The sequence below is a fragment of the Nyctereutes procyonoides genome, unplaced genomic scaffold, assembly GCF_905146905.1.
Source record: "Nyctereutes procyonoides isolate TBG_1078 unplaced genomic scaffold, NYPRO_anot_genome, whole genome shotgun sequence".
NCBI classification, from domain to species: domain Eukaryota; kingdom Metazoa; phylum Chordata; class Mammalia; order Carnivora; family Canidae; genus Nyctereutes; species Nyctereutes procyonoides.
The window spans coordinates 12,540,313-12,568,218 of record NW_026575145.1 but is presented as its reverse complement, the minus strand read 5'-3'; the positions used below and the strand labels follow the sequence as shown (position 1 = coordinate 12,568,218).

The following is a 27,906-nucleotide window of genomic DNA, read 5'->3' as shown; positions in this document are numbered from 1 at the left end:
AAACTTCCAAAAATAAAAGACAAGGAACAAATCTTAAAAGCAACCTGAGAAACGATTCATTAACTGTAGGCAGATATCAATTTGAACAACAGCAAATTTTTCATCTGAAACCATAGGAGCCAGAGGGAAGCACAACATTTTTCAAGTGCTGGAGAAAAAGGACTGTAAGCTGTGGAGTTTATATCTTTATGAAATTGTCCTTCAGAAATGAACGGGAAATAAAGACATCCTCAGATGAGGAAAACTAAGAGAATTTGTTGCCAGCAGATTTACCCTTAAAGAATGGCTATAGGAAGTTCTCCCAACAGAAAAGAAAGAGCAGAAGGTTTGGAACTTCAGAAAGGAAAGAACAGAATGGGTAAAAATAGAGTAGAATGGGTAAAAATAGAGTAGGTATGAAAGACTATCTTTTTGTCATTAGTTTCTTACAACATATTTGATGATTTAATCAAAATTTATGAAATCATCTGATATAGTATTCAATGTATATTGAGGAATACATAAAACAATTCAACTTAAAAAGTGGTAAAGAGACCTAAATGGAAGTAAGATTTCAATACTTCACTCAAGTGATAAGCACTGATACCAGTAGATGGTGATGAGTTACGCGTATGTAACTACAAAGAAGGGCAATCACAAAGAAAACTATATACTCAGAAAAACAAAGAATTCTAAAACTAGTTCTAGTGATCTATAGGAAGGCAATAACAGATTAAAAGAGTAACAGATAACAGGTTATGAAACAGAAGGAACAAGCAGAAAACAAACAATAAGATGCCAGACTTAAGTTCTGACATAGTAATAATTAATTTTTTAAAATTTTTTTTTATTAATTTTTTAAAAAGATTTTATTTATTTATTCATGAGAGACACAGAGAGAGACACAGAGAGAGAGAGAGAGAGAGAGGGGCAGAGATACAGGCAGAGGGAGAAGCAGGCTCCACGCAGGCAGCCTACACGGGTCTCCATCCTGGGTCTCCAGGACCACGCCCCAGGGCTGAAGGCAGGCACTAAACCGCTGAGTCCCCCAGGCTGCCGGCAATAATTACTTTAAATGTAAATGCTCTAAATGTATCAATTAAAAGACAGAGATTGGCAAAGTAGATTTAAAAACACAACCCAATAGAAACTCACTTCAAACATAATAACATAGAAAGAATGAATATAAAAGGATAGAAAAAATACATTGTGCAAACTTAAAAAAAATGGTAGCGGCTATATTAATATGAGATAAAGTAGACTTGAAAGCAAAGGAAATTATTAGGAACAAATAGAAATATTACATATTTATTAAAGGATCAGTCTACCAAAGAACCATAGTTATCCTATGTGCATCAGTAAACAACAGCTTCAAAATACATGAAATAAAAACTGATAGATGTGAAGGCAGAAAGAGGCAAATTCACAATTATAGCTGAGGACTTTAAAGCCCCAATCTTAGCAACTGATAAACTACTGTGCAGAAAATTAGCAAAGATGTAAAACTGAAAAATATAATCAACTAACCAGATGTAACAGATATTTATAAAACACTCTACTAAACAAAGTGGAATACACAGTTTTTTCCATAGAACGTTCACCAGGATAAATTATATCCTGGGTCATAAAACAAATAATAAAAAATTTAAAATAATTGAAGTTATGCAGAGTATCTGTTCTGACCATAATGGAATTAAATTGGAAATCAGTAACAGGTAAATCTCCAAACACTTGGAAATTAAAGAATACACTTTTAAACAATAATAGTTACAGTAATCAAGACAGTGTGGTATTGGTCAGGGAGAGATACGTAAAGCAATAGAATATAATAGAGAACTCAGAAACAGATCCATGTAAGAATGCCCAACTGATTTTGATAGCCTGGTTAACAAATGGTGCTGGGAGAAATGGACATCGACACGGGGATAAAAATGAACTTCAACCTAAACTTCACACCTTATGCAAAAGTTAATTTGGATCAAAGAATTAAATGCAAAAGACAAAACCAAAGTTCTTAAAGAAAACTACAACACAGAACTTGACACTAATATAGTGGTGTATAATTTTTAAAGAGGAAAAAAAATGGGAGAAAATCTTTGAGATCTAGAGCTAAACAAAGTTCTTAAAGTTGACTCAAAAAAGGAAAAGTGGGGGGCTCCTGGGTGGCTCAGTGGTTGAGTGTCTGCCTTTGGCTCAGGTTGTGATCCTGGGGTCCTGGGATCCGGTGGCATCTTGCTCCCCGCGGGGAGCCTGCTTCTCCCTCTGTTATGTCTCTGCCTCTCTGTGTCTCTCATGAATAAATAAATAAAATCTTTAAAAACAACAAAACAAAAAAGTTAAAGTGAATACATTGGACTTCATCAATATTAAAAACTTCTGCTTTTAAAAACTGTGTTAAGAGGAGGAACAAATTACAGACTGGAAGAAAATATTTGCAAGCTACATATATGACAAAGGGCTTATATCTGAAACGTATATAGAACTCTCAAAATGATAGTATACAAAAAATACAATTAAAAAGGGGTAAGAGACATGAACAAGCATTTTATCAAAGAGGATATTCAAATGGCAAATAAACACTTAAACAAAAGGTCAACATCATTAGGGAAATGGAAATTAAAACCCACTACAAAATTAACAGAATGGTTAAATAAAAAAATACTGATAAACAAAATGCTAGTGAGGATGCAGAGAAATTGGATAACTCATATATTGTTTGTATAAATGTAAAATGGTATAGCCAGTCTGGAAAACAGTTTGGCAGTTTCTGTAAAACTAAAAATGCACTTATCATATGACTCAGCAATTGCACTCTCGAATATTATCACAGAGAAATGAAAACTTATGTTAAACAAAAACCTGCACATGAATGTTCAAGTATGTTATTTGTAAGAAAGGCTTGACCAGACTAGGCATTTCAGAGGCTTCTTTACTCACATGCCTAATGCCAAGGTTAGGATGGCAAGAACAGTTACAACCTGGTTGTATCTTGCTCTCCATAGGATAGGTGGGAATTCCCGACAGTTTGACAATCTCAAGGTAAACTATATACATTTGGTTAGCTTCTTCAGACCAAGCATTCCAAGAAACAGAAAGTAGAAGTTGCCAGTTTCTTAAATCCTGGATCCAAAACTGACAAAGTGTAACTTCTGCTATATTCTAATGGCCAAAGCTTTCACAGAGCACATCCAGATTCAAAGGCAGAGGATACAGATAAGATCTCTCATGGAACGAGGATTAAGGAGCTTGCGGCCATTTCCAAAGGACAGCTTTATAAAAATAGAATTCATATACAATAAACTGTACATATTTAAAGTGTATAATTACATAAATTTGATGTATGCAGACATGAAACCCTCACTTATAATCAAGATAGTGGACATATCTGTCACCCCCAAGTATTTCCTCTTGCCCATCTGTAATCCTTCTCCTCTCCAACCCCTCTACTCACTCAGCTGCCAGAGACCTATTTTCTGTCACTACAGATTAGTTTGCATTTTTTAGTTTTAAATAAATGAAATTATAGTTTTTTTAGTATGATTTCTTTCAGTATAATTTAAACATGCCATTGTGCAAGTAACTTCTTTCCATTTATTTGCCAAGTAGTATTCTATTATAAAAATATATCACAAATTGTTTCTCCATTTACCTGTTCCTAACTGAAATGCCTCCCTCCTCTTTTTCTTCTGTATTGTACTGGCCAGAAGCTGTATTATGATGCTGGATAGTAGTAATGAGTGCACATTCTTGTCATTTCTGATTTTAGGGGAAAGAACTCAGTCTTTCACCATTAAGTATGAGGTTAGCTGTAGATTTTTCACAGATGCCCATTATCAGGTTGAGAATGTTCTCTTCTAGTCTGATGAGAGTTGTTATCAGGAAGAGATGTTGGATATTGTCTAATGCTTTTCCTGGTCTATTGAGATAATAATATAGTTTTTTTTTACTTAACATGGTGAATTACATTGATTTTTAAATGTTAAACCAACAATACATCCTTGGGATAAACCTACTTGTTTATGATGTGTTATTCTTTTTATATATCATCCCCATTTTTAATACACAACAATATGTGAAAATACAAAAGTACTTTAGAGAAAAGTATAATTCTTTCTTTTTATTTAATGGAAAAATTTTAAGAGGTACCAACTAAAAAGAAAAAGAGGTACCAGTTTGCTCAGTACATCTTTTTAGTTTTTGAAAAATCAATCTATTTTTGTTGCCTCATATAATTGATAACTTTCAAAAATTCACATGGTTTCTTTTCTTTTTTTTTTAATTTTTTTACATGGTTTCAATAAAGACTGGAATATCTTTGTTATACTGATACTTCCTCAGTGGTAATGCAATATGGACTGGCACAGTATGCAATCTGACAATGTATCTAGAAACCAGGCGTGGCTTTTTAGATTTGTAGGAATTTCAAAGAACTTCTAAAAGCTCTGTAGCTGCTGCTCACAAACATATCCAATTTTGGTCAGGGAAGATATACTTAAAATACTTCTAAAAGTATTTTAAAATAGTTTGAAGCTTCTAAAAGCTTCTAGTCACCTACTGTTACCTTTTTTTAAGCATTAAATGATTTTTGATGATTTTATTATTTTTCTTAAAGCAAACCCTAATCTTTTATCTTTTGTAACTTGATTCTTAATAGAAACTCTTATGGGCTGTGGGCCGGACTTCCTCATTTGTATCTGCATGTCCAAGACAAAGTCAGAGGCTTCAGAATAGCATTTGTTAACAGATAGCTGTTCATATATATGTGTATATATATATATATATATATATTTTTTTTTTTTTTTTAAGTAGGCTCCACGTGCAGTGTGGAGCCTAACATAGGGCATGAACCCATGATCCTGAGATCAAGACCTGAGCTGAGATCAAGAGTTAGTCGCTTAACCAACTGAGCCACCCAGGTGCCCCTCAATATATTTTTTAATATGCTTCTTGGGGATCCCACTTGCAGTTCTGGCTCTTTGCTCTCTTCACTTAATGGATTGCAGTCACTCTCCTACACTTTGAAATCTAGATCAAGAGCCCACTTTATATACATATAGGAAATAGAAGGGAACAGATGTTCTGCCACAAGATCAGAATCAATCAGCTGAGGTCCTGCTGTATTTTACTTTTATTTATTTTTGGGGGTGGGTGGATGGATATCTTTGTGTGCTCTGCCTCTCAGACTTGATTCATCCTTCCTATATTAATGTTTGTTTCCTCATCTTTGGCCTAAGCTGTACCAAGGTAAAATGTAGCCTCCTGTTTTTATTTCTTCTATATCTTCAGTTTATCAGGCATTGACATGTGCTTGGCTCTGCACTGGCCCAAGCTTCTGGTTCTATCAGCCCCATCCTAAATGACCCCAGGTCTTGGTAGGATAATCCCACTATTCCTTCAGAGATCAAGAATATTCTTCTTCTTTTTCTGTATCTAAAATTATTGTGATTTTACCTATAATGCTTTTTAGTTTCAATAAACTCCATAAAACTCAAAACTAAAGTCAAACTCAATGCCTATTGCTGTCTCTTGCTATTCCATTAAATGGTAGAAAAATTCAAGGAGAATTATTAAAGGTCTAAGGAAATGTCAGGCAAGTACTTAAATACTAGTGATAGAAGATAATTTGTTTTTCATAGAAGGACACTACTTAGGAAAATAACTGGAAGAACTTTTTGTGCCCTATTTAGAGCCACCTCATAAAAAGGTATACTACGTTTCAGCTCAGGAAGATGAGAAAGTTGTGGTGATAGATAGTGATGATGGTTGCATAATGTAAATGTATGTAATGCCACTGCACTGTATACTTAAAAACAGCTTAAAATGGGGATCCCTGGGTGGCTCAGCGGTTTAGCACCTGCCTTTGTCCCAGGGCGTGATCCTGGAGTCCCGGGATAGAGTCCTGCGTCCGGCTCCTGGCATGGAGCCTGCTTCTCCATCTGCCTGTGTCTCTGCCTCTTTCTCTCTCTGTGTCTATCATAAATAAATAAATAAATAAATAAATCTATATTAAAAAAAAAACCAACAGCTTAAAATGGTAAATTTTATGCTATGTGTATTTTACCACCTAAAAAAAGGTGTACTAATAAGTTGCTTTTTAAGATTTATGTTAAAACACTCTTTTAAGCAAAGGGACACCCTCATTTCTTTTTAGATTAAAATTTTTTTTAATTTTTTAAAGATTTTATTTATTCATAAGAGATACAGAGAGAGAGGTAGAGACACAGGCAGAGAGAGAAGCAGGCTCCAAGCAGAGAGCCGGAAGTGGGACTCAATCCCGGTACTCCAGGATCACACATTCTGAGCCCAAGGCAGACGTTCAACTGCTGAGGCATCCAGGCATCCCGACATCCTCATTTCTGAAAATACTTACGTTAATAAATATTCCCAGAAACTGAGATTTTTTTCTTTTTTTTTCCTTTTTAAAATTTTATTTATTTATTCATGATAGAGAAAGAGAGAGAGAGAGAGGCAGAGGGAGAAGCAGGCTCCACGCAGGGAGCCCGACGCGGGACTCAATCCCGGGGCTCCAGGATCACGCCCCGGGCCAAAGGCAGACGCTGAACCGTCGAGCCACCCAGGGATTCCCTGAGACTTTTTCTAAATCACTTAACAAAATCCATGAACTTCTCGGACTACCGGATATGCTGCAGAAAGAGCTTTTTAAGAAAGTAAAAGGGTACTTTTTAGCCATTGCTATTGGGTCTTCTTGTTACAAAATTATCATCCAAAACATGCTTAGAAGTTTTCCTGATTTTGAAAAATGGAGTTCTTAAATGATGCCTCTAAAACTGGAGATCTTGATTACAAATAGTTCCACAAAACCAAAATCTTGAGGGCAAGGGTATTTTATTTTTTTTTATATTTACTTATGATAGAGAGAGAGAGAGAGAGAGAGAGAGAGAGAGAGAGAGAGAGAGAGAGAGAGAGAGAGGCAGAGACACAGGCAGAGGGAAAAGCAGGCTCCATGCACCGGGAGCCCGACGTGGGATTCGATCCCGGGTCTCCAGGATCGCGCCCTGGGCCAAAGGCAGGCGCCAAACCGCTGCGCCACCCAGGGATCCCGCAAGGGTATTTTAATAATTGTGCAATTGCCAGAACCAGGCAGTAGGTGGCATTTTTGTAGGTATTCAGCGCTTTTGGAATAAGATTCTGAGCTGAGGAATACAGAAAAAACCCGGAAATTAGCACGTTTTAAAATCAATTGGGATATGATCAATAAAACTGGCAATACAAGGTTTAAATGAAGAGACAGAAGACTCAGCAATTCCTATCCTGAATCTTGTTATGTTTAAGTATGAAGCTACCTGTCTGGTTTTCTCTACTTTTCCAGGCTAAACTTCACTATCAGTTGCTCAAGTTAATTTCAGTTTGGCATCTTAGCTAAAATGATTCTCCCCAGTGGGTAATAATAATAATACCCTAACCTACTGACTGACGCTACCATCATAAAGAAAGAGAGTTCTAGGCAGATGTTTGGAAGTCATTAGCACACAGGAATATTTCAAGTCCTGAGTCTGGAAGAAAATAAAGTCAGGATTCAACGTTTAGAAGTACAGAGGTTCGGTATAGCTCCCAAACAAGGAATATCTTATTTTTTCGTGTTTCACCAGGCCTCAATTTGCCAAAACAGATCTAACCATTCTTCAATAAGTAGACCTAATCGCTACACCTTTCCGATTCTAACTTGTGCTTTTTAGTAACACTTAATAATCAAAGTCTTGTCTCCCCCTTCTCTCTCCCTGGAAAAACTACTATCAAATTGATGATTCACTTTAAATTTGAGAAAATAAATAAATCCATTAGCTACAGGTGAGCTTGCTTGCAGGGTAAAAGCTTCCTGCTCCACAGACTGAAACTTATTTTGCAATGTGTTTTCAGGTAGTATCTTTACTGAAAATCACAAGCTTGTGGGAGTAATAGGGGCGAGGGGGAGGGCCGGGGTGGGGGTGGGGACGAAACCCCCCTCTCCTTTTCCTTCGAAAAGGGTTAGGCACAAGGAGCCTCTAGTGGCTTGTCTGAAGTCTGCAGCTCAATCACAAACAACCTAGGGCCAGGTCTTCCCGCACCCAATTCCAAACTGGACTCTGAAGCTGCTACGGTTTGAGATGTGCCCCCCACGACCTCTCCTATAGCCGAGCAGGGACCAGCACAGCGACCCCTAGGAGGCCGAAGCCTCATCCTGTCTTAAGTCCCCAAGGTCAGGGGCCACGGCACATCCTGGCCCCAACCGCCTGCGCCTGGCGCTGGTCGCTTACGGGTAGTTCGCATCCACTCAATCAGCGCTGGGAGGTCTGCCGGAGCCACCGTACGCAGCAGCTGCAGGACGGCTCCCCGAGCCGAGCGGAATTCCATGTTGAAGCACAAAACAGCGTAGGGGAAGGTTCGCAACGCGCACGCGCAGGCAGAGACCGGTCCCCAAGCCAGATCCGACGCCGCGGAACCTGCCCCCCCCCCCTCCACCGCGCGCTGCGAAATCCCTAAGCCCCGCCCCCTCGTCGAGCTCTCAAGTGCTCCTGGGGAGGAATCCCCACTCAATGGCACCATCTCATCCTTCCCCTCTTAGCTGGCAGGGCACAGCGTAACCACTTTTTCTTAAAGTGACTGATGCCGGAACTCTTTCCTGAGATCGCATCCCTAGAGGGCATCCTATCTTGTCACTTTGCTGTCGCAGTGATGGAGCGCTAGGAAACGGAATGTCAGAAAGCTAGTCGAAGCAAAGAAACATCTCAATAAACCTTCTCGGTAAAAGCACTGAAAGAATGCGGCAGGTGCCCCGGAAGCGGAAGTGTATCCTTTTCATGAAAGGCTGGACTTCGCGGAGTGGTGACGTTTCCTCATTGGGCGGAAGGTTCGGTGGCAATCGTCGGTCTTCCAGCTGGTGGGAGTTGGCGTCGCTGTGCTGGGCGCTGGAGCCCTAGTTTGTATAGTTTGGGAAGTCGGGCTTTGGAGTCGCACCTGTCTGACCCCTGATTTCCTTGGTTTCCTTCCGCGGCGCGGGGGCCTCGCGAAAGAATCCCCGGCCCCTTTGGGCCGCAGCGGTAGCGGTGCTTTTTTGCGGTAAGTGTCTTGCTTTTTCCCGCCCCCGACTAGGGACTGGCAGCTAGGGGCAGCCTCAGCCCTGCTCGGGGGCTAGAGACTCCGGAGAGAGTCGGCCACCGGCTCTCGTCACCGAGACTGAGGTGCGTTGGCTCTCTTTCATCTCGTGTGCTTCATCAGAAGTTTTATTAAAAGATGCACTGTGACCCTTTTAAGTTGTTTTTAGGTTTACCCGAGCCAAAGTAGGTGCAGGCAATTAACAGGCCTGACACTCTGCTTTGCTCTTTCGGTCAAGACTTTAGATGCGGCTACTTTTCCGAAAACCTTTCAGCGTGTACCAGATTTTATTTTTCCCGTGTCCCTGGTGCTTAATACATTGTCCTGCGTGTAGTACGCGTTCAGTAAATGAATAAGCGGTATCAGTTCAATGCCAGTGAGGACTTCACCATTGACCATTTCTTGAAACTCTTTCTGCTGTTGGCTTTCTTTCTTTCTCTTCTCAGCTAGTTCCTCCATAATGCTTAATTCAATAGAATATTTACTTATTCCTGTCTATAGGGATACAGAAACGAATACACAAACCTTGTCATCGAGGAGCTAACAGTGCAGTGAAAGAGAGGCACGTAAATACACGTTAAAGCACGATGAGTAATGAAAAACTCTAGTAAAGTATAAAGAGCTGTGAGAGCGCTGGGAACATAGATGAGAGTGCTCCTTGGGAGTTTTGGGACCCTGAGCAAGTTGCTATTCCAGTCCAGCTTCAGTTTCCTCAACTATCTAACAAGCTCATTATGGGGATGAAAGATTAGGGGACCTGTTTCGTGCAGTGCCTAGAATATAGCAATGTTGGTGCCAGAGGAGAAAGGAATTATTTCTCTCAAAACTCTTTCTCTTGATATTTTCATGTGGTCACTTAGTATTTTCTAATTTAATAAAAACATCTTCAAGCCTTCTTTCTTTTTTTTTTATTTTTTAAATATTTATATATTTACGATAGACATAGAAAGAGAAGGGGAGAGGCAGAGACACAGGCAGAGGGAGAAGCAGGCCCCACGCAGGGAGCCCGACGCGGGACCCGATCCCGGGACTCCAGGATCGCGCGCTGGGCCAAAGGCAGGCGCTAAACCGCTGAGCCACCCAGGGATTCCCCAAGCCTTCTTTCAAACAGATTATTCCTCTCACTCCACCTAACTGGAAATTCTAGACCTGCCACTGGAATTTAGTAAGATAAATGGTAGCTTAAAAACAAAACTGATTTTCTTCTGTATGCCTTTGGAGAGTGAAAGGAATTAGTAAGGGCTTCTATCCCAGCCCCCCCCCCCCCATTTTTTTTTTGCCATCCTATGGTCTTTCACAAGCTCTCCTTGAGAATTTTCATCTACATCCATGGCTTCCATAGCATTATCTTTGTATGCTAACCATTCCCAAGCTTCTCTAACTTTTTTTTTTCCCCTGTACCTTTTGTCTCATAAGTGATATAGTTCTTTAGTTTCTGCAAATTCAATAGGTCCAAACCCAAATTTACTACCTCCACTTTCCTGGGTTTTTTTTCATTATTATATCATACATATGAGTTTTGACTCCTTGTTTCTACCTGAATTTTGTAATATTTGTATGTTCAATTTTAAAACAATAATAAAATGAATGCCTATGTGCTCAGTATCCATCTTTAGTAGGACATTACAAGGTATTATAGTAGATGTGCTCAAAATCTCAATTTGGTAGAACATGACAAATACAAGTGCAATATTACAAAACCTTAAAACTTCTTGAACTTTTACTCTGTTAACTCTTTAACTTTCAAACCAGCTTCTCTTTTTTGTCTTCCATTCATTGGTTAATGATATCCCTGGCCATCTGGTTACTGTTGGAAACCTTGGAGTCACTTTTGCCTTTTGTTTCTCCTTCATTTTCCACAACTATTTAGTCATTGAGTCCAGTAGCTTCTGCTGTCTGGGCTTGACTTGAGCCATTCTGCTTCCCTGGTTCAAGCCCATATGTCTCCACTAGACTTTGGGAGTATGATTAGTATATGTAGCCTCCTTGCTCTCAAGTTTTTCTCCCTTTAGTGTATTGCTACATTGACTCTAATTTTTAAATTATGGAACAGGTTTTTTCTTTCTCTTGTTTCCTTTGAGGAGTATTGCTTCATGCACTGATTATTAAGCCTGGCTGCACTTCAGTATAGCCAGTGAAATTTTCCACAGTGTAGATGCCTTATTTCACTCTCCTAATCAAGAATGTAGAAGAGGCCGCTTCCCCCGAAATCTTTTGATTTTACTATCCTTGGAGATTCTGATTGAATATTTAATTTTCAGCTGATAGGTGTTAGCTACATGTAGCTGAAGTAACATATTCCTCCTCTTCCACATTTTCAGTCTATGTTTTTATCAATTTCTGGACAAACTATTTCCAAGGAATTCTTTTGACTTTGTTTTAGTCTTGGTAACAGTTTACATAAAGATTCTTGTTATGATTGAACTGATAGCCAATAAAGTATATTAAATGATTCTCATTGTTTTTGAGTTACTACCCTTTGTTGCTAATTGATTTTTTGGTATACCTTTTCTGCTATCAAACTATGAAATGTTGTATTGTTTTTTTTTAATACTAAAAGGAGTCTTAAAATTTGGAAACCGATTATTTTAATGAAGAGAGAATTTCCTGATACTTTTTGACATAATTGAGTATAACCTTTGGTGCAAAATTAAAGCAGATAAGTCAGTGGTAGTATGATGTATAATTTGTCTTCTGAAGTTTTTTTTTTTTTTTTTTGTCTTCTGAAGTTAAGAGAGCAGTCTTGCCTGTGTTAAATTGATGTAATTTATTGATTTGGAGTTAGAACTTTTCTCATGCTGGAGTAATTCCTGGAACACAGTAGGTGTTTAATGAATGAATAGCTAAATGAATTCAAGTGGCATTTCCATCTCAGTCCTCAGTAGAATAGCACTGTCATTCTCACAAGGGAGCACTTTGAAGAATAATTAATTTTCCCTTTGATTCAAAAAATAATAGTCTCAGTCATTACCAAAGATTTGGAAATTACAAAACGATATAAATTAAAAAATAAAGATTACTAGTTGTTCATCATCCAGAAATGACAAATATTATTATTTCCTAATAGCTTTATTGAAATAAAGTTCACGTATCATACAGTTCACCTAAAGCATACAATTCAGTAGTTTTTAGTGTATTTACAGAGTTGTGAACCATCACCACAATCAATTTTAGAACATTTTAATCACTCCATGAAGAAACTCCATACCCGGGATCCCTGGGTGGCGCAGCGGTTTGGCGCCTGCCTTTGGCCCAGGGCACGATCCTGGAGACCCGGGATCGAATCCCACGTCGGGCTCCCGGTGCATGGAGCCTGCTTCTCCCTCTGCCTGTGTCTCTGCCTCTCTCTCTCTCTCTGTGTGACTATCATAAATAAATAAAAAAAAAAAAAAAATAAAAAAAAAAAAAAAAGAAACTCCATACCCATTAACAATCACTCCACATTTTCCCCCAACTCCCATGCCCTAAGCAACTATTAATCCGCTTTCTATCTCTATAGATTTACTTCTGGACATTTCATATAAGTGTAATCAATAGAGTATGTAACTGGTTTCTTTCATGTAGCATAATGTTTTCAGTATTTATCCACGTTGTAGCATGTATTAGTACTTCACTGCTTTTTATTATCACATACTCCATTTTATGGATATTTGTGGATGTGTGTCTTACTTTCTCTTGGATGTACCTAGGAGCGGAATTGCTGGGTCATATACAGTAACTCTGTATTTAACATTTTGAAGAATTGCCAAGCTGTTTCCAAAGGGATGTGCCATTTTACATTCCTGCCAGCGCTGTATGAGGGTTCTGATTTCTCTACTTCCTTAACATTTGTTATGTCTTTTTAACTATAGCCATTCTAGTGTGTGTGAAGTAATATCTGATTGTGCCTTTGATTTATATTTCCCTGGAGGCTAATGTTATTTTTTGATATTTGTTCATGGGCAAAAATGGATTATACTATATGCAGTTTTGTATTCTGCTTTTTGCACTTAAGCATGTTTTTAGCATTAGCAAGCATATTTACAAAAGAATTTCCCTCATTACTGCTTCCTTTTCACTCTCCCAAACCATAATTTTTGTGAAAACTTGCCTAAATTATATGCATAGGAAACAAAATCTATAGGAATGTATACCACATTGTTACTGATGGTTATCAGGGGACAAGGGTGTGAGATTAGGGGGAATTATATTTTCTACCTTTAGTATTTCTGTAATGTTTGGATTTTTACAATAAACATGTATGCTCCTGTAATCACAAAACATAAATTATTATGGATTATTTCCTTGGAGGACTAAGATTCAGAATGAAAAAATATTCATAAACTTAAAAGTCATAATTAACATTATATTGTTCAGAAATAATAATTTTAGCAAATGTGTCTAAGCCACTTTGTTAAATAAATTTACTTTTCTGTTATGCTAGACTATGAATACATATACCGTATGGAATTTAAATATATATGCTCTTATTTAGTATTATAGTCAGGAAAGCAAGTATTGGTTTGGGCTATTGATTAGTTTATGGAAAGATATTTAATGTAGAATTTAATTTTCTAAAGGTATTTACTACTACTAATATATTTATTTAGTGTTTTGGTCTAATATTGACCCAATAAGTTAGTTACTGACTTAGAAGGGCTTAGAAGAACTTTTTTATAAGGCTTTTCATTGAAATCTCTGGTTATTAGGATCTGTTTATATAACCACAGACCAGGCAAAAAGTTCTGACAGGAATATTTATAATTGTTTATATAGAAGAAAGTGGCTTTTTGGACACTCCAGCTTATGGTGAATAGTAGAATTACAGGTACGTGTAATTGGCACTAAAGATTCCTGGGGTAGCTCCTAGGTAGTGGGACAGAAGTTCAGTAGAGTTGTTAAGAAACTTTCCAATTTACTTACACTTCAGATAATACTATAGGGAGAGCCAGTTGGTATTATTCAAGAAAGCAAGGGAGTTAATATTAGGCGCTTGCAGACAGTTTTATACTTATTGTCTCATTTAACCCTCACAACATCCCTTCAGGGTCACTACCTTGATAATGGTATTATCTCCATTTTGCAGGTGAGGAAAGTAAGGCTCAGAGAGATTAAGTAACTTGCCCAAAGTAACACAGCCAGTATGTAACAGAGCTGGGATTTGAATCCAAGTCTGTCAGACTCCCAAGCCCATGCTCTTTCCAGTACTTCACACTACAGCAGGTAAGTATGATACTTGGCCTTGTGCTTACCTTATCAGTGCACCATAGACTTGGGCCTGTTTCCATTGCCTCACTATCCAACTCCTCTTAGAGTCCTGTTAGAACATGTGATTTGGACATAGCTCAGTCCTTAGACATCCTGATTGCAATGTCCTTATCAGTTCTTTCTGAACATTGCAACTGTTCTTCCATGAAGAGAAGTGTGCATTTTTGCTTTCAAAATATAATTTCCTCTCTTGTAATACAGCAATTTGTCCCAGAGTTTGCCAGCAGGGGTATTCAGCCCTATTTTTTAAAGCCTCATTCATACTATAGGAACTGTGACTGTGTAGCCAGGGGACTGTGGAAGTTATTTTGTTTTTTTTTTTGTGTGTGTGTGTGTTTGGTAGGGAACTCCATTCTCTAACCTGCTTAAATCATAAAATTGTTGTGAGGGTGGAATGAAATAATAGATATTAAACTGTATGAAGTACTATACAGTAATTTACCCTTCAGCCTTTCCAGCAGCCCCATCTAAGTAGAGAGTCCTCTTTTGTGAAATTCTAGTATACACTGATTTACTTCTGTTAATCTTTTTAGTTGAACAAGAGAATTTTGAGCAAGTGTTCTTGAATTGTAAATTACTCCAATTTGAGATAATAGGGTTAGTTAGTAACATTAAAAAAGATGTTTTGTATTTTAGTGTGCATATTAGATCAAGGGGTAGTTAATTTTTAAGAATGGCATTGGAATTTTTTTAGGAAAATTCTAAAAAGTTATAATAAGTAATGGCAAATGGATACTAATTGTACACTATCAATTATCTAGGTCATTGACTTTGCTTTAATTTCATTGGTTTATATTAGTGGTCTTAAAAGATATTTGTAAGGCCTTTCATACTTTGGTTTCTGTCTTGCTTTATTCCTAAAATCTTAAATACATTCATAAAGTTCATTTTTTTTTATAAAGTTCATTTTTAATAAGGGTTCAGTATATAACTCTGAGGATATGTAAAGCAGTGAGTTCACAGGAGAGAGCAAAAGAGGCAGAAGTCCCTGCTCTCATGCAGTTTACATTTCAGTATACTGAATACAGCCACAAACAGTATAAGTAAATCATGTGTTATTTGGTAATGGGACAATGAGAAAAAATAAAGGGAACGGAGGTTGTGATTTTAAACAAGTAATTAGGGAAGGCCTTATTGAGAATCTGCATCTAGACAACAACTAAGGAGATGAGGGAGGGAACTGTCTTCCTCTTGACAGCCTGGGGAAGATTGTGCTAGCCAATACAAAGGCCCTGAGGTGGTGATGTGCAGCATCAACAGTAAGGAGGTCAATGTGATTAAACTGGAGTGTGTGTGTGTGTGTGTGTATTTGGGAGTGCTTTACGTTCCATTTTGCATTTTGAGGCCTTTACCTCTGCATGAAATAGGAAGTCATTGAGGTTTTGAGGAGAATACTAATACCAGAGTTTTCAAAAACCCATCCTTGGAAATTGCACAGAAAATACTGTATAAATAAAGGGTATAATTAGATACCATTATTCCTCTACTGAAATGCAAGTTTTTATAATCAGGCAAATAAAAAAATTTGCTGCCAATAAATACTTATATAAGGAAAAATGTATTAGAAAACTTCACAGAAGTTTTTTTAGTTTAAAGGATCTGGTAAATGTGGGAAAATAGGTTTATTTTTAAGAGTTAACTAGTATAGCTTTTTAAAATGGAGGGTGATGTGTTTATGACAGGATCTCTAACAGTAAATTATGGTGTCATAATTAGGATTGTATGGCTCTTGGTAACACAGTGGTAAAGGAGATGAACTGAGACATCTAACTCTTATTTTTTACCTCAAGAATATTTACTTAAGTAATAATAATTTAGTGTAATGAGTACGGGATAAGAAAAAAAATTGCTGGAAGTAGTTCATCTTTCGGGTGAAGTAACCATGTAACTATAAACAATTTATGGTAAGCATATTTTTTTCAATTCCATCAAGTGTTGATAGTAATTTTTTAGGTTCTAAATTACCTAGTTTTGCCTGAGTAGAAGTGTAGTGTTTAATTTAGTATATGTGCTGCCGAAGCGAGCACTGTAGTGTTTAATTTAGACTTCAGCCTGGAACATCTCTTTATCAATGATAGGTCCTTGAGTGCATTTACTTTCCTGCTTCTGACTCTCCTCATCCCCTCTTTTTCTATGTTGAATGAGTCAGCAGTTTTGTCCTTCTGTTTCTCTTATTTTTAATCTCCTACATACTTTCTATATAGGAATCTAGTGTAGATTATTTTAGTTGACTAAATTAGATTAACTTGGAAGAGTTATTAAAATCATTTTGAACAATGAGCTTTTCTGCTGGTTTTGCTTATACCAGACAATTGATACTTAACTTGGTTTCAGAGCTCTTTACAACTTGTATTTCCTTTTAATTAGATAGCCCACTGTTCTGCCTAGAATATTTTATTTACTGTCTCCCAAATAATACATATTTGATCATCTCTAAGTCCATACATAATGGGTATGTAAGGTATAGTATGTCCCAAGCTTTTCTATGTCTCCATTTCTGCTAATGCAATATCATCTTCTTCAAAATCCTTTTTGTCGTCTTCTCCACCTATCCACGTTCTACTTATATTTCAGGATCAAATTCATATTCAGACTTCTCTGTAAAGCCTGTTCTGTCTACTTGAGCCTGTTTTTTCTTCCTCTGAATTTTTACAGAAGTAATCATTGGCAGTTGATCATAAAGTTTTATTGTTAGCTTCAAACTGGTACATAACTGTTATTAGTCAAGGGTCTCCACAGAAACAGAACAATAGGATACACACATTTATTTTATTTTTTTATTTTTTTTTAATTTTTTTATTTGGTTATGATAGTCACAGAGAGAGAGGCAGAGACACAGGCAGAGGGAGAAGCAGGCTCCATGCACCGGAAGCCCGACGTGGGATTCGATCCCGGGTCTCCAGGATCGCGCCCTGGGCCAAAGGCAGGCGCCAAACCGCTGCGCCACCCAGGGATCCCAGGATACACACATTTATAAAAAATTTATTACAAGGAATTGGTTCACGTGATCATGGAGGCTGACAAATTCCAAGATCCTCCATCTTGGCAAGTTGGGAGACCCAGGAGAGCTGAGGGAATGGTGTAGTTCCATTTTGAAGACTGACAGGCTTGAGACCTTAGGAAGAGCTGATATTTTGTTTGAGCCTGAAGGTAGGAAGAAGCTGATGGCCCAGTTTGAAGGCAGTTAGGCAAAAGGAATTCTCTTAGTATTTTGCTGCACATTCATGTACCTTGTCTTGCCAGTTAGTAGATAAGCAATGTGAGGCCAGGGACTATGTGTCATATTTGCTTGCTCACCACCCATACTCCTTGTATGGTACAAGGACTTAGATGTAGTAGGTACATCTACATACTTTATTAAAACCATAACATTTTAGAGCTAGAAAGGGCCTTTGAGGTTCTCTTGTTTTAAGGGTTGGGGAGTCAAGAACAACTTTAAATTAGGAAAATTAGTAATATACTCCTTTCCTTGGTGATTGGAAGAGTAAACCAAGGTAATGTAATATGTATGAAAAGTGAAGTGTCTGATTACTTAAAACTTTTTTTTGGCTTAGAGCATGAATTAAAATAGTTTACAAAGTTCTTTAATGTGATAAATTAGACAATAATTCTGAGTGGAGATTTCACTTTTTTCCTTCTCTTGTTCATATTCACACATATGTCCAAAATGTCCATGTTCACATTCATGTCCAGCTTTGAGGTTATATCAGTATTTCCTCAAAGTATATTATTATCTGATCTATTAAATTTGCCAATTAGTATAGAATATTCCAGTTAGGTATTCAAACATAAGGCATCATAATCAAGTGGTAGTTTTAGCTTTTGGACATGCCTATATTGAAACTGTAGGTTGAGGTTATATAAGTTGCAGTTACAGTATCTAAACATTAAAGTACTTTAATTTGAACTCAAACCCTCTTCTTTAGAAGTCTTCAATTATGGGAACTGGTATTGATTATTTTCAAATGTTTTATTTTAATTTTTTTCCTTCTAGATTTTCTTGTAATCACATCTTAAAGCTACTTCAAGATGGTACTAGCAGACCTTGGAAGAAAAATAACATCAGCATTACGCTCATTGAGCAATGCCACCATTATCAATGAAGAGGTATGTAAAAATGTGTGAAAGATATGTGATTGCACATCATTACTAGCACTGGGGAGATAAATTTTTAGTAATCTCTACATTTATATTTGTTTGGATGTAGATTTAATAACTAGGTAAAAACTTAAAACTTGATAAAACTAGTGTTTTTTATTGAGTTAACCATGTTACTGTTTAGCTTTCTATAAAGAATTATGAAAAAGGAAACAAAAAAAGCCCTGAATCTTAACTAACATGTAAAAATGATATAAATTTTATGTTCTGAAAATGCCTTAGATATGGAGATATACTTTTGCTTTCTCTCTCGACATAGGCCTAAAATGCCAGTGTCCTGCTTCTTACATTTTGAGTAGGCATGTGTAGGCATCTCACATTTTTCTCCTTCACTTTTATTTAGCACTCTCATAAAAGGCTAGTATCTTCATGTTGTCTACTTTGATTCATTTTCTCTGAAATCTTCATTCAGTTTTGTTTTGTTTAGATTTTGTAAGCTGACTCCTTATATGGTATCTGAAATACTCTTCCTCCTGGCTTTCTTGTTTTAAATTTAAAATATTTCTTTCTGGGCAGCCCGGGTGGCTCAGCAGTTTAGCGCCGCCTTCAGCCCAGGGTGTGATCCTGGAGACCTGGAATCGAGTCCTACGTCGGGCTCCCTGCATGGAGCCTGCTTCTCCCTCTGTCTGTGTCTCTGCCTCTCTCTCTCTCTCTCTCTCCCCTCTCTGTGTATTCTCATGAATAAATAAATTAAATCTTTAAATATATATATATACACATATATATTTCTTTCTGAAAAAAACAAAATATTTCTTTCTGTCATTTTTTCCCCCCAAAATCTAGTATCTTAATGATTTGTCAATTGAAAAAGTTGAGAGTCCACAAGTATACTTTATATTTTGTGGTTCTAATGGGATAGTACTGTAATTGGTTTTAGAAGACCTTGTTTAGCAACCCACTTAGTAGCTTGTAATAGAAATTTGGGCAAGTCAACTTGGGATTTCTTAATGTATAAAATTAGAAAATAGACTACCTTACAAGATGGTTTTAAGGATCAAATGAAATAATAGTTAAAAGTACTTTCTAGGGACATCTGGGTGGCTCAGTTGGTTAAGCATCTGACTCTTGATTTCAGCTCAGGTCATGATGTTAAGGTCATGAGATTAAGCCCTGTGTCAGGCTCTATGCTGGGTGTGGGGCCTGCTTGGGATTCTCTCTCTCCCTCTACCCTCCCCACTCTTCTCTCTCTCTCAGGAAAAAAAAAGTACTTTCTAACTTGGAGGTCTGGAAAAAAAAAATTTTTTTAATTAAAAAAAAATGTTATTCCAGTGTAGTTAACATACAGTGCTATATTAATTTCAGGTGCACAGTACAGTGATTCACCAGTTCTGTACATTACTTAGTGCTTGCTGAAAAAAATAATGCAGAATTTGTATCAATATTTTTAACAAGCTAAAGGAATTTAATAATTTTTGGACCATGTTTGAGTTCAGTTAGTCCAGCCTCTCAGTTAACAGCAACAAGAAAACTCAGTTTCACACGTTTATTTATCAGAAGAACCAGGATTAGTATCTTTTTTTCTAATCCCCTATCCAGGGCTTTTTCTAATAATTATTATTAATTGATAAATCATAGCTTAAGCCATTGTATAGTCTTTGGAATTCAGGATAAATAAAACAACAGCTTTCCAAACAGTTTTTTCCTATTGTATAACCCTTATGCTGTTTATGTTTATAGTAGAGAAAAAAGAAACCAGGGAGAAGAACTTGGTGGGAAGTAGAGTAATAGCTGTTGCTTGAATTGGCAACTTCTCTGCTCTTAGTACTGTGCTGCTAGGGAATTAACAAGAAGAAATGCCTCTAATGAAAAATCAGTTTTTGTCAGACCCCTTTAAGGAGAGATAGATCTGATAAACTTCTGTAGCATGTATGAAGTGAGTTGAAGATGGAAATTATTCAAGAAATATTCCAGGGCTTACATTTTTTTTTTTTAAGATTTTATTTTTGAGTAACCTCAATACCAGTGTGGGACTTGAACTCATAACCCAGAGATCAAGATTCACATGCTATTACTGACTGAGCCAGCCAGGTACCTGAGGGCCTACATTTTGCAGACTTTTTGCTGGCACCAGGGATATAGCAGTGACAAAACAGACTAAAATCCCTGCCGTCATGGAGCTTACAATTTAATGTGTAAATACTTACTTACATGAGCAACAGAAGCCTCATCTTTTTTTTTTTTAAGACTTTATGACCTTTTAACCAAAGTCCCGGGGCACCTGGGTGGCTCAGTGGTTGAGCATCTGCCTTTGGCTCAGGGCATGATCCTGGGGGAAGCCTGCCCTCTCCTCTGCTTATGTCTCTGCCTCTCTGTCTGCATCTCTCATGAATAAATAAATAAAATCTTTAAAAAAAAACCCACCAAAGTACCGTATAACTCAGCAAATATGTGATGATAGTTATTAAGGGAGGATAGTTTTCTTTTCAACTTTGTTCTTCTGCTCTGAGTGGAAATAGTAAGACTGCTAGGTCAGACCAGGTCATTTTCTTTTGTTAATTTTCTCCTGGTAGTCAAATTAAGCAGATATTGTGAATATAAAGTGCTGTGTATCAGCAACAGAAGGTGTTCAATGGTAACATCCATTGTGTAATAACTTTCTTTGGCTTGCCTTTTACTATTGTTACTTCAATATAGGAATAAAATTGTGATAATACATGGTTAAATAAAACTAAGTGTAAGATCTTATTTTGATAAAATGATTAAACATTTGATAAGATTACCTCTCTGAGGCTAATTGAAAAATTTTTTTCTCTAGCAGTGTAGTATTGTTTTTATTAAGCTATGGTAGTATATGATGACTGATCAGCCATTATTTTTGTACAATCGAAATGATACACTGGGAGTGTTGAATTTTTATGTATTTATTTGCAGGTATTAAATGCCATGCTAAAAGAAGTATGTACAGCATTACTGGAAGCAGATGTTAATATTAAACTAGTGAAGCAACTAAGAGAAAATGTAAAGTAAGTTAAATTAACCAGGTAAAAAACAGGCAAACTAAACTTAGTTTACTGGGATATGAAGAGCTAATTAGAAAAGTCTGCTATATCATGAAAGTTTCTGCTATACAGCATTTGAAAAGAAGAGAACTCATGTTGCATGACTGTGTTTATATAGTATATTTCCATAATGATGTTTCAAAGAATAAACTACATGTGGCTTTCATTTAATTATGGATTTCTTTCCATTTTACTACTCTTCTTTTTGGATGGATTTAATCATACGCAGTATAGTGTTTTAATATAAAAGCCTTTTAACAGTTCTTCATAGAAAAGTACCTTTTTATCCTCTTCAGGTCTAAGGTGACATTAATCAGCCTCCTTCATTATTGGAGAATGGTATTCATTCTTGTTCTCTTTATGGCTTTTCTGTCCATATTTGAATGAACGAATACTATGTGTCATTTCAGTTATTGTATTCTTTGGGAGAGGTACTGACTGGGGCAGGGCACATAGAGTAACACAGGCACCTTAATTAACTGCTTGAATCCTAGCCCTTGTCATGTTCAGGCCATTTCTCCTTTTCGTACTGTTAGACTGGGTAATAAATACCTAACTACTAGCATTTAAACATTTAAAACTAGAGAAAGTAATCCTATTTTTTTTGCTTTGTGTAAAGATGCATAAAATACATATGCTGTAAAAATAAATAAAATTAATACTTTGCAGTGATACAAGGACAAATTAATATTTAGACTTTCAAAAGAAAGCCTTGAAAACCTAAAACTAACCAAGGTCTTACGTCTAATATTTCATGGTAAATTCTTTATATGCACCTCAATCAGAAGACTATTAGTGTGAATGATCGAATATTTTTACATTCTTTGGAGCAGAAACGTTTTTTTCAGAGTGTCTTAACTGGCTTTTCTCTCTCCCACCCACAAAAACCATCACTACAAAGGTCTGCTATTGATCTTGAAGAGATGGCATCTGGGCTTAACAAAAGAAAAATGATTCAACATGCTGTGTTTAAAGAACTGGTGAAGGTAAAAGTATATCAGGATTGTGCTATGATTCTCTGTAGACTCCAGTGAGTAAAAATACACTAGTCCTGCAACAGGAATACTATTTCAGAATACTTTTTTACGTTTTTATAGAATATTCATCTGTATTAAAAAATATTAATTGAAGGGTTATAAACTTTTCCTAAAGGGCCTATTTTTATTATAGACTTTTCTGAATACAAAGTTCTGAGTATAGATATGATAGGCCAGTATTACTCCCATAAAAATTCCCAAAGCCAGGTTACAAAAGTAAAACTTCACTACAGATGAATTATTATCGAAGGGCCTACCTTGAGTTTATTCTCTTTAATATCAGGTTTTGCTTTTTGAAGGTTCTACTTTTGTACAGAAAGTCATTCTTGACAAGTGTTCTTTCCTGAACTGTTTGTTCATTGCGTACAGAATTCCCTTTGAAAAGACCAAATACCCTGATTCTTGCCTGGATTATGAGCAATCAGTGAAATTTTATTTTGCAAGTAGTAAGTAGAGCCTATTGCCTTGTATCCCTTAGAACTGATATTGCTGCTGGGTCATGAAAATTGTGGTGGAAATATTAGCTTTAAAAAATATGTATGAGGGGATCCCTGGGTGGCGCAGCGGTTTAGCGCCTGCCTTTGGCCCAGGGCGCGATCCTGGAGACCCGGGATCGAATCCCACGTCGGGCTCCCGGTGCATGGAGCCTGCTTCTCCCTCTGCCTGTGTCTCTGCCTCTCTCTCTCTCACTGTGTGCCTATCATAAATAAATAAAAAAAAATTAAAAAAAATATGTATGAGTCCAATGGTAAGGGAAAATAAGGGAAGGAACTAAAAAAATTTTTTGTAGGGCAACATATGTCTGCTAGTAGTCTACTGGTATTTTTCCATTTATTGTGTGAATAGTTTACTCCTTTGGTTTCAGCAGAGCTGATTGATACTTTGAAAAAGTCTAGTATCTCAGATGGTTATGTCATTTAATGTAGTCTTGTAGAGTACTTAATAAAAAAAGAAATAAAGACCTAAAAGAGGTCAGAGAATTTATCTAGTCATACTTCTCAGTTTGCAGTTGAGAAAAATTAAATAGCTAGTTAGTGGCAGAGATAGGTCTGATCTGCAAACGCCTTGTAGGACTCCTCACATTATTTCCAGTTTGCTTTTCATGTAGCCCCTGATCAGCGCAGGATGAGTGAAAATTTCTATTTTTAGGGTTTGGCACCTATAGGCAATTCTGATGCATTAACTGCTTTGTTTAGAAGCATTTATTGATTACCTGCTTTATTCTAGGCAATTTACTGAGTGCCTGCTTTATTATATGCTGCTGATAGCAGAGATAAATTAGACTGGTCCCTATACTCAGAAGCATATGGTCTAGAGCAGTAATGTGCAAAAGCAAGGTTAAAACTTTTCATAATAATACCAAGACATTATTTGCCTTTCCTGCCTTTTTATTGTTTGATATTTGCACTAATAATGCAAAAGCAATGGTGGGCAAAACTCCCTAGCATGAATCAAGACAGTAGTACCAAACTGCACTAGGAGACATTGTACTCTTTACTACTACACCCTTGCAAGGAAAAAAAAAAAGCCAGTTTTACTTAAGAACGCCTTTGATGGAGCAGAAGTTATTAGTTGTATTAAATCTTAACCCTTGGGATCCCTGGGTGGCGCAGCGGTTTGGAGCCTGCCTTTGGCCCAGGGCGCGATCCTGGAGACCCAGGATCGAATCCCACGTCGGGCTCCCGGTGCATGGAGCCTGCTTCTCCCTCTGCCTATGTCTCTGCCTCTCTCTCTCTCTCTCTCTCTCTCTCTCTCTCTGTGTGTGTGTGTGTGTGTGACTATCATAAATAAAAAAAAAGAAACCAGGTTTTAAAAAAAAAAAAATCTTAACCCTTGAGTATACATGTCTACGATTTTGTGGGATGAAACAAGAAGTATATAGAATGCTTTTTTGCTGCATATTGAAATTTGATGGTTGTCTTGAGGAAGGCACATATGTGCTTATTTGATTGCAAGCTGAGCTAGCTGCTTCTTTTATAGAACACCATATTTATGTGAACAAACATAATCTGTGTTATTCAGACTTGAATAAGATCTTCAAGTAAAGTGAGCCTGTCACTTTAAGGCAAATAATAATATTGTGGCCAGTGATAAAATTTGAGCTTTCTAGTGAAAACTAGAAACTTGTATCTCCACCATGAGTTTGACAAGATCCCAAACCTTTCTGATGAGATCAGTATTGATAATTTTTTTGATGTTGTTTAGTGAAATGTGTGAGTGACTAATACATGATGTCATAAAATCATGCACCAGCATAAGATCCATTCAAAGTGCAAGATAGAATAACAGATTTTAATGTAATGAAATATGAAAGTTTATATGGTTTCAGATTCTATATTGCGACTAATCTTAAAAACTACTATAATTACAAAGGAGTCCTGGACACCTGGGTGGCTCAGTTGGTAGAAGCATCTGCCTTTAATTCAGGTCATGATCTCAGAGTCCTGGGATTGAGCCCCACACCAGGCTCCCTGCTCAGCGGGGAATCTGTTTCTCCCTCTGCCTCTCCTCACAGCTTATGTTCTCTCTCTCACATAAATAAATAGAATCTTTTAAAAAAATAAAGAAGGAAAGGCGTCCTGAAACTGAAAAGTACTGCTGTTCTAGAGTGCAGAAGGAATAGGAGTTAGGTTTGTAAAATAGTCACTAAAATACAGAAGTTCCGAATTTAGGTTCATAGAGAGGTGAGTCCTTCTGCTGTAAGATATTGAGAATGGAGGTGAATGTAGGGTAGCATGAATGTTCTGAAAGGATCTAAAGCAGGGAGAGTGGATTTATGTTTAAGATAGATTTTGCCTATTTCAGAAGTTTCCTTAAGGCTAAGCCTGCGCCTTGGAAAGAGATGACAAAATGTGTTCTCTTTTCTTCCCTTCTCATGGCTTTCCTTGAAATTCAGTTATAATACGGACTATGTGATCTTTATGGTATGGTCTGTCATGAGCTCTAAAAACTTTCTCTTAAGGACTAAGTTTAGGCTTTGTGGGCCATATGATTTCTGTTGCAGCTACCTAGCTCTGCTGTTGTAGTATAGAAGTAGTAAATGAATGGGCATGGCTATGTTGCATAAAAACTTTATTCTTATGTAGTTTGCTGGTCTCTGGTTTAGGACATTAACTGCAATTATGGCTTTATTATCATGTGGAGATATGTGCTGTCTGCTCTAAACAACTGACCTGCAAATGAATTATTTTTTTAAATGAACTTTAAAAAGGCTTCATGCTTATTAGTTTGTGGGCTGTCCATATACAAACCTTAATTTCCTACTGACTCATGGAATTGGTGGTTATTTTTTACTAGCCCTCTAAATATAGTAACTTTATAGAATAGTAGGTCTTTGGCATTGGAGAACTTGACATCTGACTGACCTGGAAAGTCTTTCACATGTAATTTGTAATTTTGCTCATACATAAACAGTCATTGAACATGAAGATAGGTATTGTCCCAGGGTGGTAGCAGCTAGCCCCGTGTAGTTATTGAGCACTTATAATGTGGTTAGCACATTATACATTGAGATGTGCTATTAGTATGAAATAGATACCAAATTTGCAGACTTGATATGGGAAAATGGAATATAAAATATCTCATTTTTAAATGTAGGTTACATGTTGAAATGATAACATTTTAATATACTGGGTTAAATAAAGTATTAAAATTAACATGACTTATTTTCACTTTCTTTTTTTTATTTTCATTTTCTTTAATGTCATTACTAAAACTTTAAAAGTTCATAGAGTGGTCTGCACATGCATTTTTATATTTCTGCAGTGCTGATGTGGATTGCTCCTCTCAAACTTGGTCTCACTATTCACACTCCAGCTTGTTCTAAAAAAATGTCTTGAGACCCTTCTCTGAATTGGGTTTGGGAGTATAGGTTTGCTTATGACTTTGCGATACATTATTTTATATTCTTATATTTCACTGTGTGTGTACAAAGGGAAATAGTAAACATGTAGAATGGTAGGGTTATGGTGGTCTTTTATACTAAAATGTCTTTAAATTATTTTTACAATTTAGAAGTTGTGGAGAAAAGGGTTTTGAATGTAAGCATATGTTAACCTGATTTTATTTTTATTTTATTTTTGGTACATAGCTTGTAGACCCTGGAGTTAAAGCATGGACACCGACTAAAGGAAAACAGAATGTGATCATGTTTGTTGGATTGCAAGGGAGTGGTAAAACAACAACATGTTCAAAGGTAAATTATACTTAGTTTTAAAAAAAGTCATAGAGAAGATATGTTTGTATAAATCAAATTATATGTTAAAGCCAGGGTAGTATTGTTGCTTTACAGTTTTGTGTTTTTCAATATATCTGTTATGCTTTTGTAATAGCTTTTTTTACAATAAAAAGAAAGAATCCCAGAGTCTCCCTTGTGATTGTTTTTTGTAAGAATGGCAGACTTTTACATAATTGTGCTATTTCTTTTACCAAAGAGATTGTTTCTGTCCTTTAAAGAAGTGAGCATATGATTTTTGGAGAAAAGAACATGGAAAGCTTACCTTATCTCCTGTGGTTCAAGGCTCCCTTTTTCCAGTGTCCTGCCCAACATAATCCAGATCTTCATTTGCATATCCTTTTACTAATTTTTAATTCGTTATACCATCTCTTTATCCAGAATTGGATGCCTCAAGCTTCTTACCAGATTTTGTTTCACAAGCCTCAACTATGTTATAACCTAGAAAAAAAGAGAAAAAGATAATTTCTTAGAGTGTTATGTTATTGTTTCTTTTTACTTAATTAACATGAATATTATACATTTTTCACTATGGTCATGTATTGCTTGATCATTTTATATCCTTTGAATGTTACTAGATGGCAGTTAGCACTTAAGCTTTTTAACATATTTGCTGTATTCAAAAATGTAATACTGGGAGCACCTGGGTGGTTCAGTTGGTTAAGTCTCCGACTCTTGATTTTGGCTCAGGTCATAAGATTGAGCCTTTTGTCAGGCCCTGCCCTGGGCCTGGAGCTTGCTTAAGATTCTCTCTCTCTCTCCCCACCATCCCCCTGCATGTGCACTCTCTCTCTCTCTCTAAAAAAAAAAAAAAAAAAAGTAATGAGAGGTGTGTAACTTTAACTTGAATCTAGGAAAATACTATTTTTTCCTAGGAATATTCTTCAGCCATTAAACACCATTTTTATGTGAACAAACAGATAATCTGTGTAATTCAGACTTGAATAAGATTTTCAAGTAAAGTGAGCCTGTCACTTTAAGGCAAATAATAAATATTGTGGCCAGTGATAAAATTTGAGCTTTCCAGTGAAAACTAGAAACTTGTATCTCCACCACGAGTTTGACAAGATCCAAAAACATTTACACACTCACACGGGAATATTATTCAGCCATTAAAAAGAATGAAATCTTGCCATTTGCTACGACATGGAGTATTATG

At 36.7% G+C, this 27,906-nt stretch overlaps 2 protein-coding genes across 4 annotated transcripts in view; one reads left to right on the top strand and one right to left on the bottom strand.

Annotated features, from left to right (window-relative positions):
* LOC129499436 (uncharacterized) overlaps positions 1-8,404 on the bottom strand; it is a 34,159-nt gene extending 25,755 nt beyond the window's left edge. The window contains exon 1 of the mRNA XM_055309146.1: positions 8,235-8,404. Coding sequence (XP_055165121.1) covers positions 8,235-8,331 — 97 coding nt within the window. The 5' untranslated portion in view covers positions 8,332-8,404. The remainder of the gene's footprint in view (positions 1-8,234) is intronic.
* Positions 8,405-8,509: 105 nt separating this feature from the next.
* LOC129499433 (signal recognition particle subunit SRP54) overlaps positions 8,510-27,906 on the top strand; it is a 62,990-nt gene continuing 43,593 nt past the window's right edge. Inside the window, exons 1-6 of one of the 3 annotated variants that reach the window (XM_055309141.1) lie at positions 8,510-9,036; positions 14,138-14,274; positions 18,314-18,426; positions 21,349-21,440; positions 22,378-22,462; positions 26,604-26,708. In XM_055309141.1, coding sequence (XP_055165116.1) covers positions 18,349-18,426; positions 21,349-21,440; positions 22,378-22,462; positions 26,604-26,708 — 360 coding nt within the window. In that variant the 5' untranslated portion in view covers positions 8,510-9,036; positions 14,138-14,274; positions 18,314-18,348. The remainder of the gene's footprint in view (positions 9,037-14,137; positions 14,275-18,313; positions 18,427-21,348; positions 21,441-22,377; positions 22,463-26,603; positions 26,709-27,906) is intronic. The other 2 variants (XM_055309137.1, XM_055309138.1) reach the window with 2 other exon arrangements.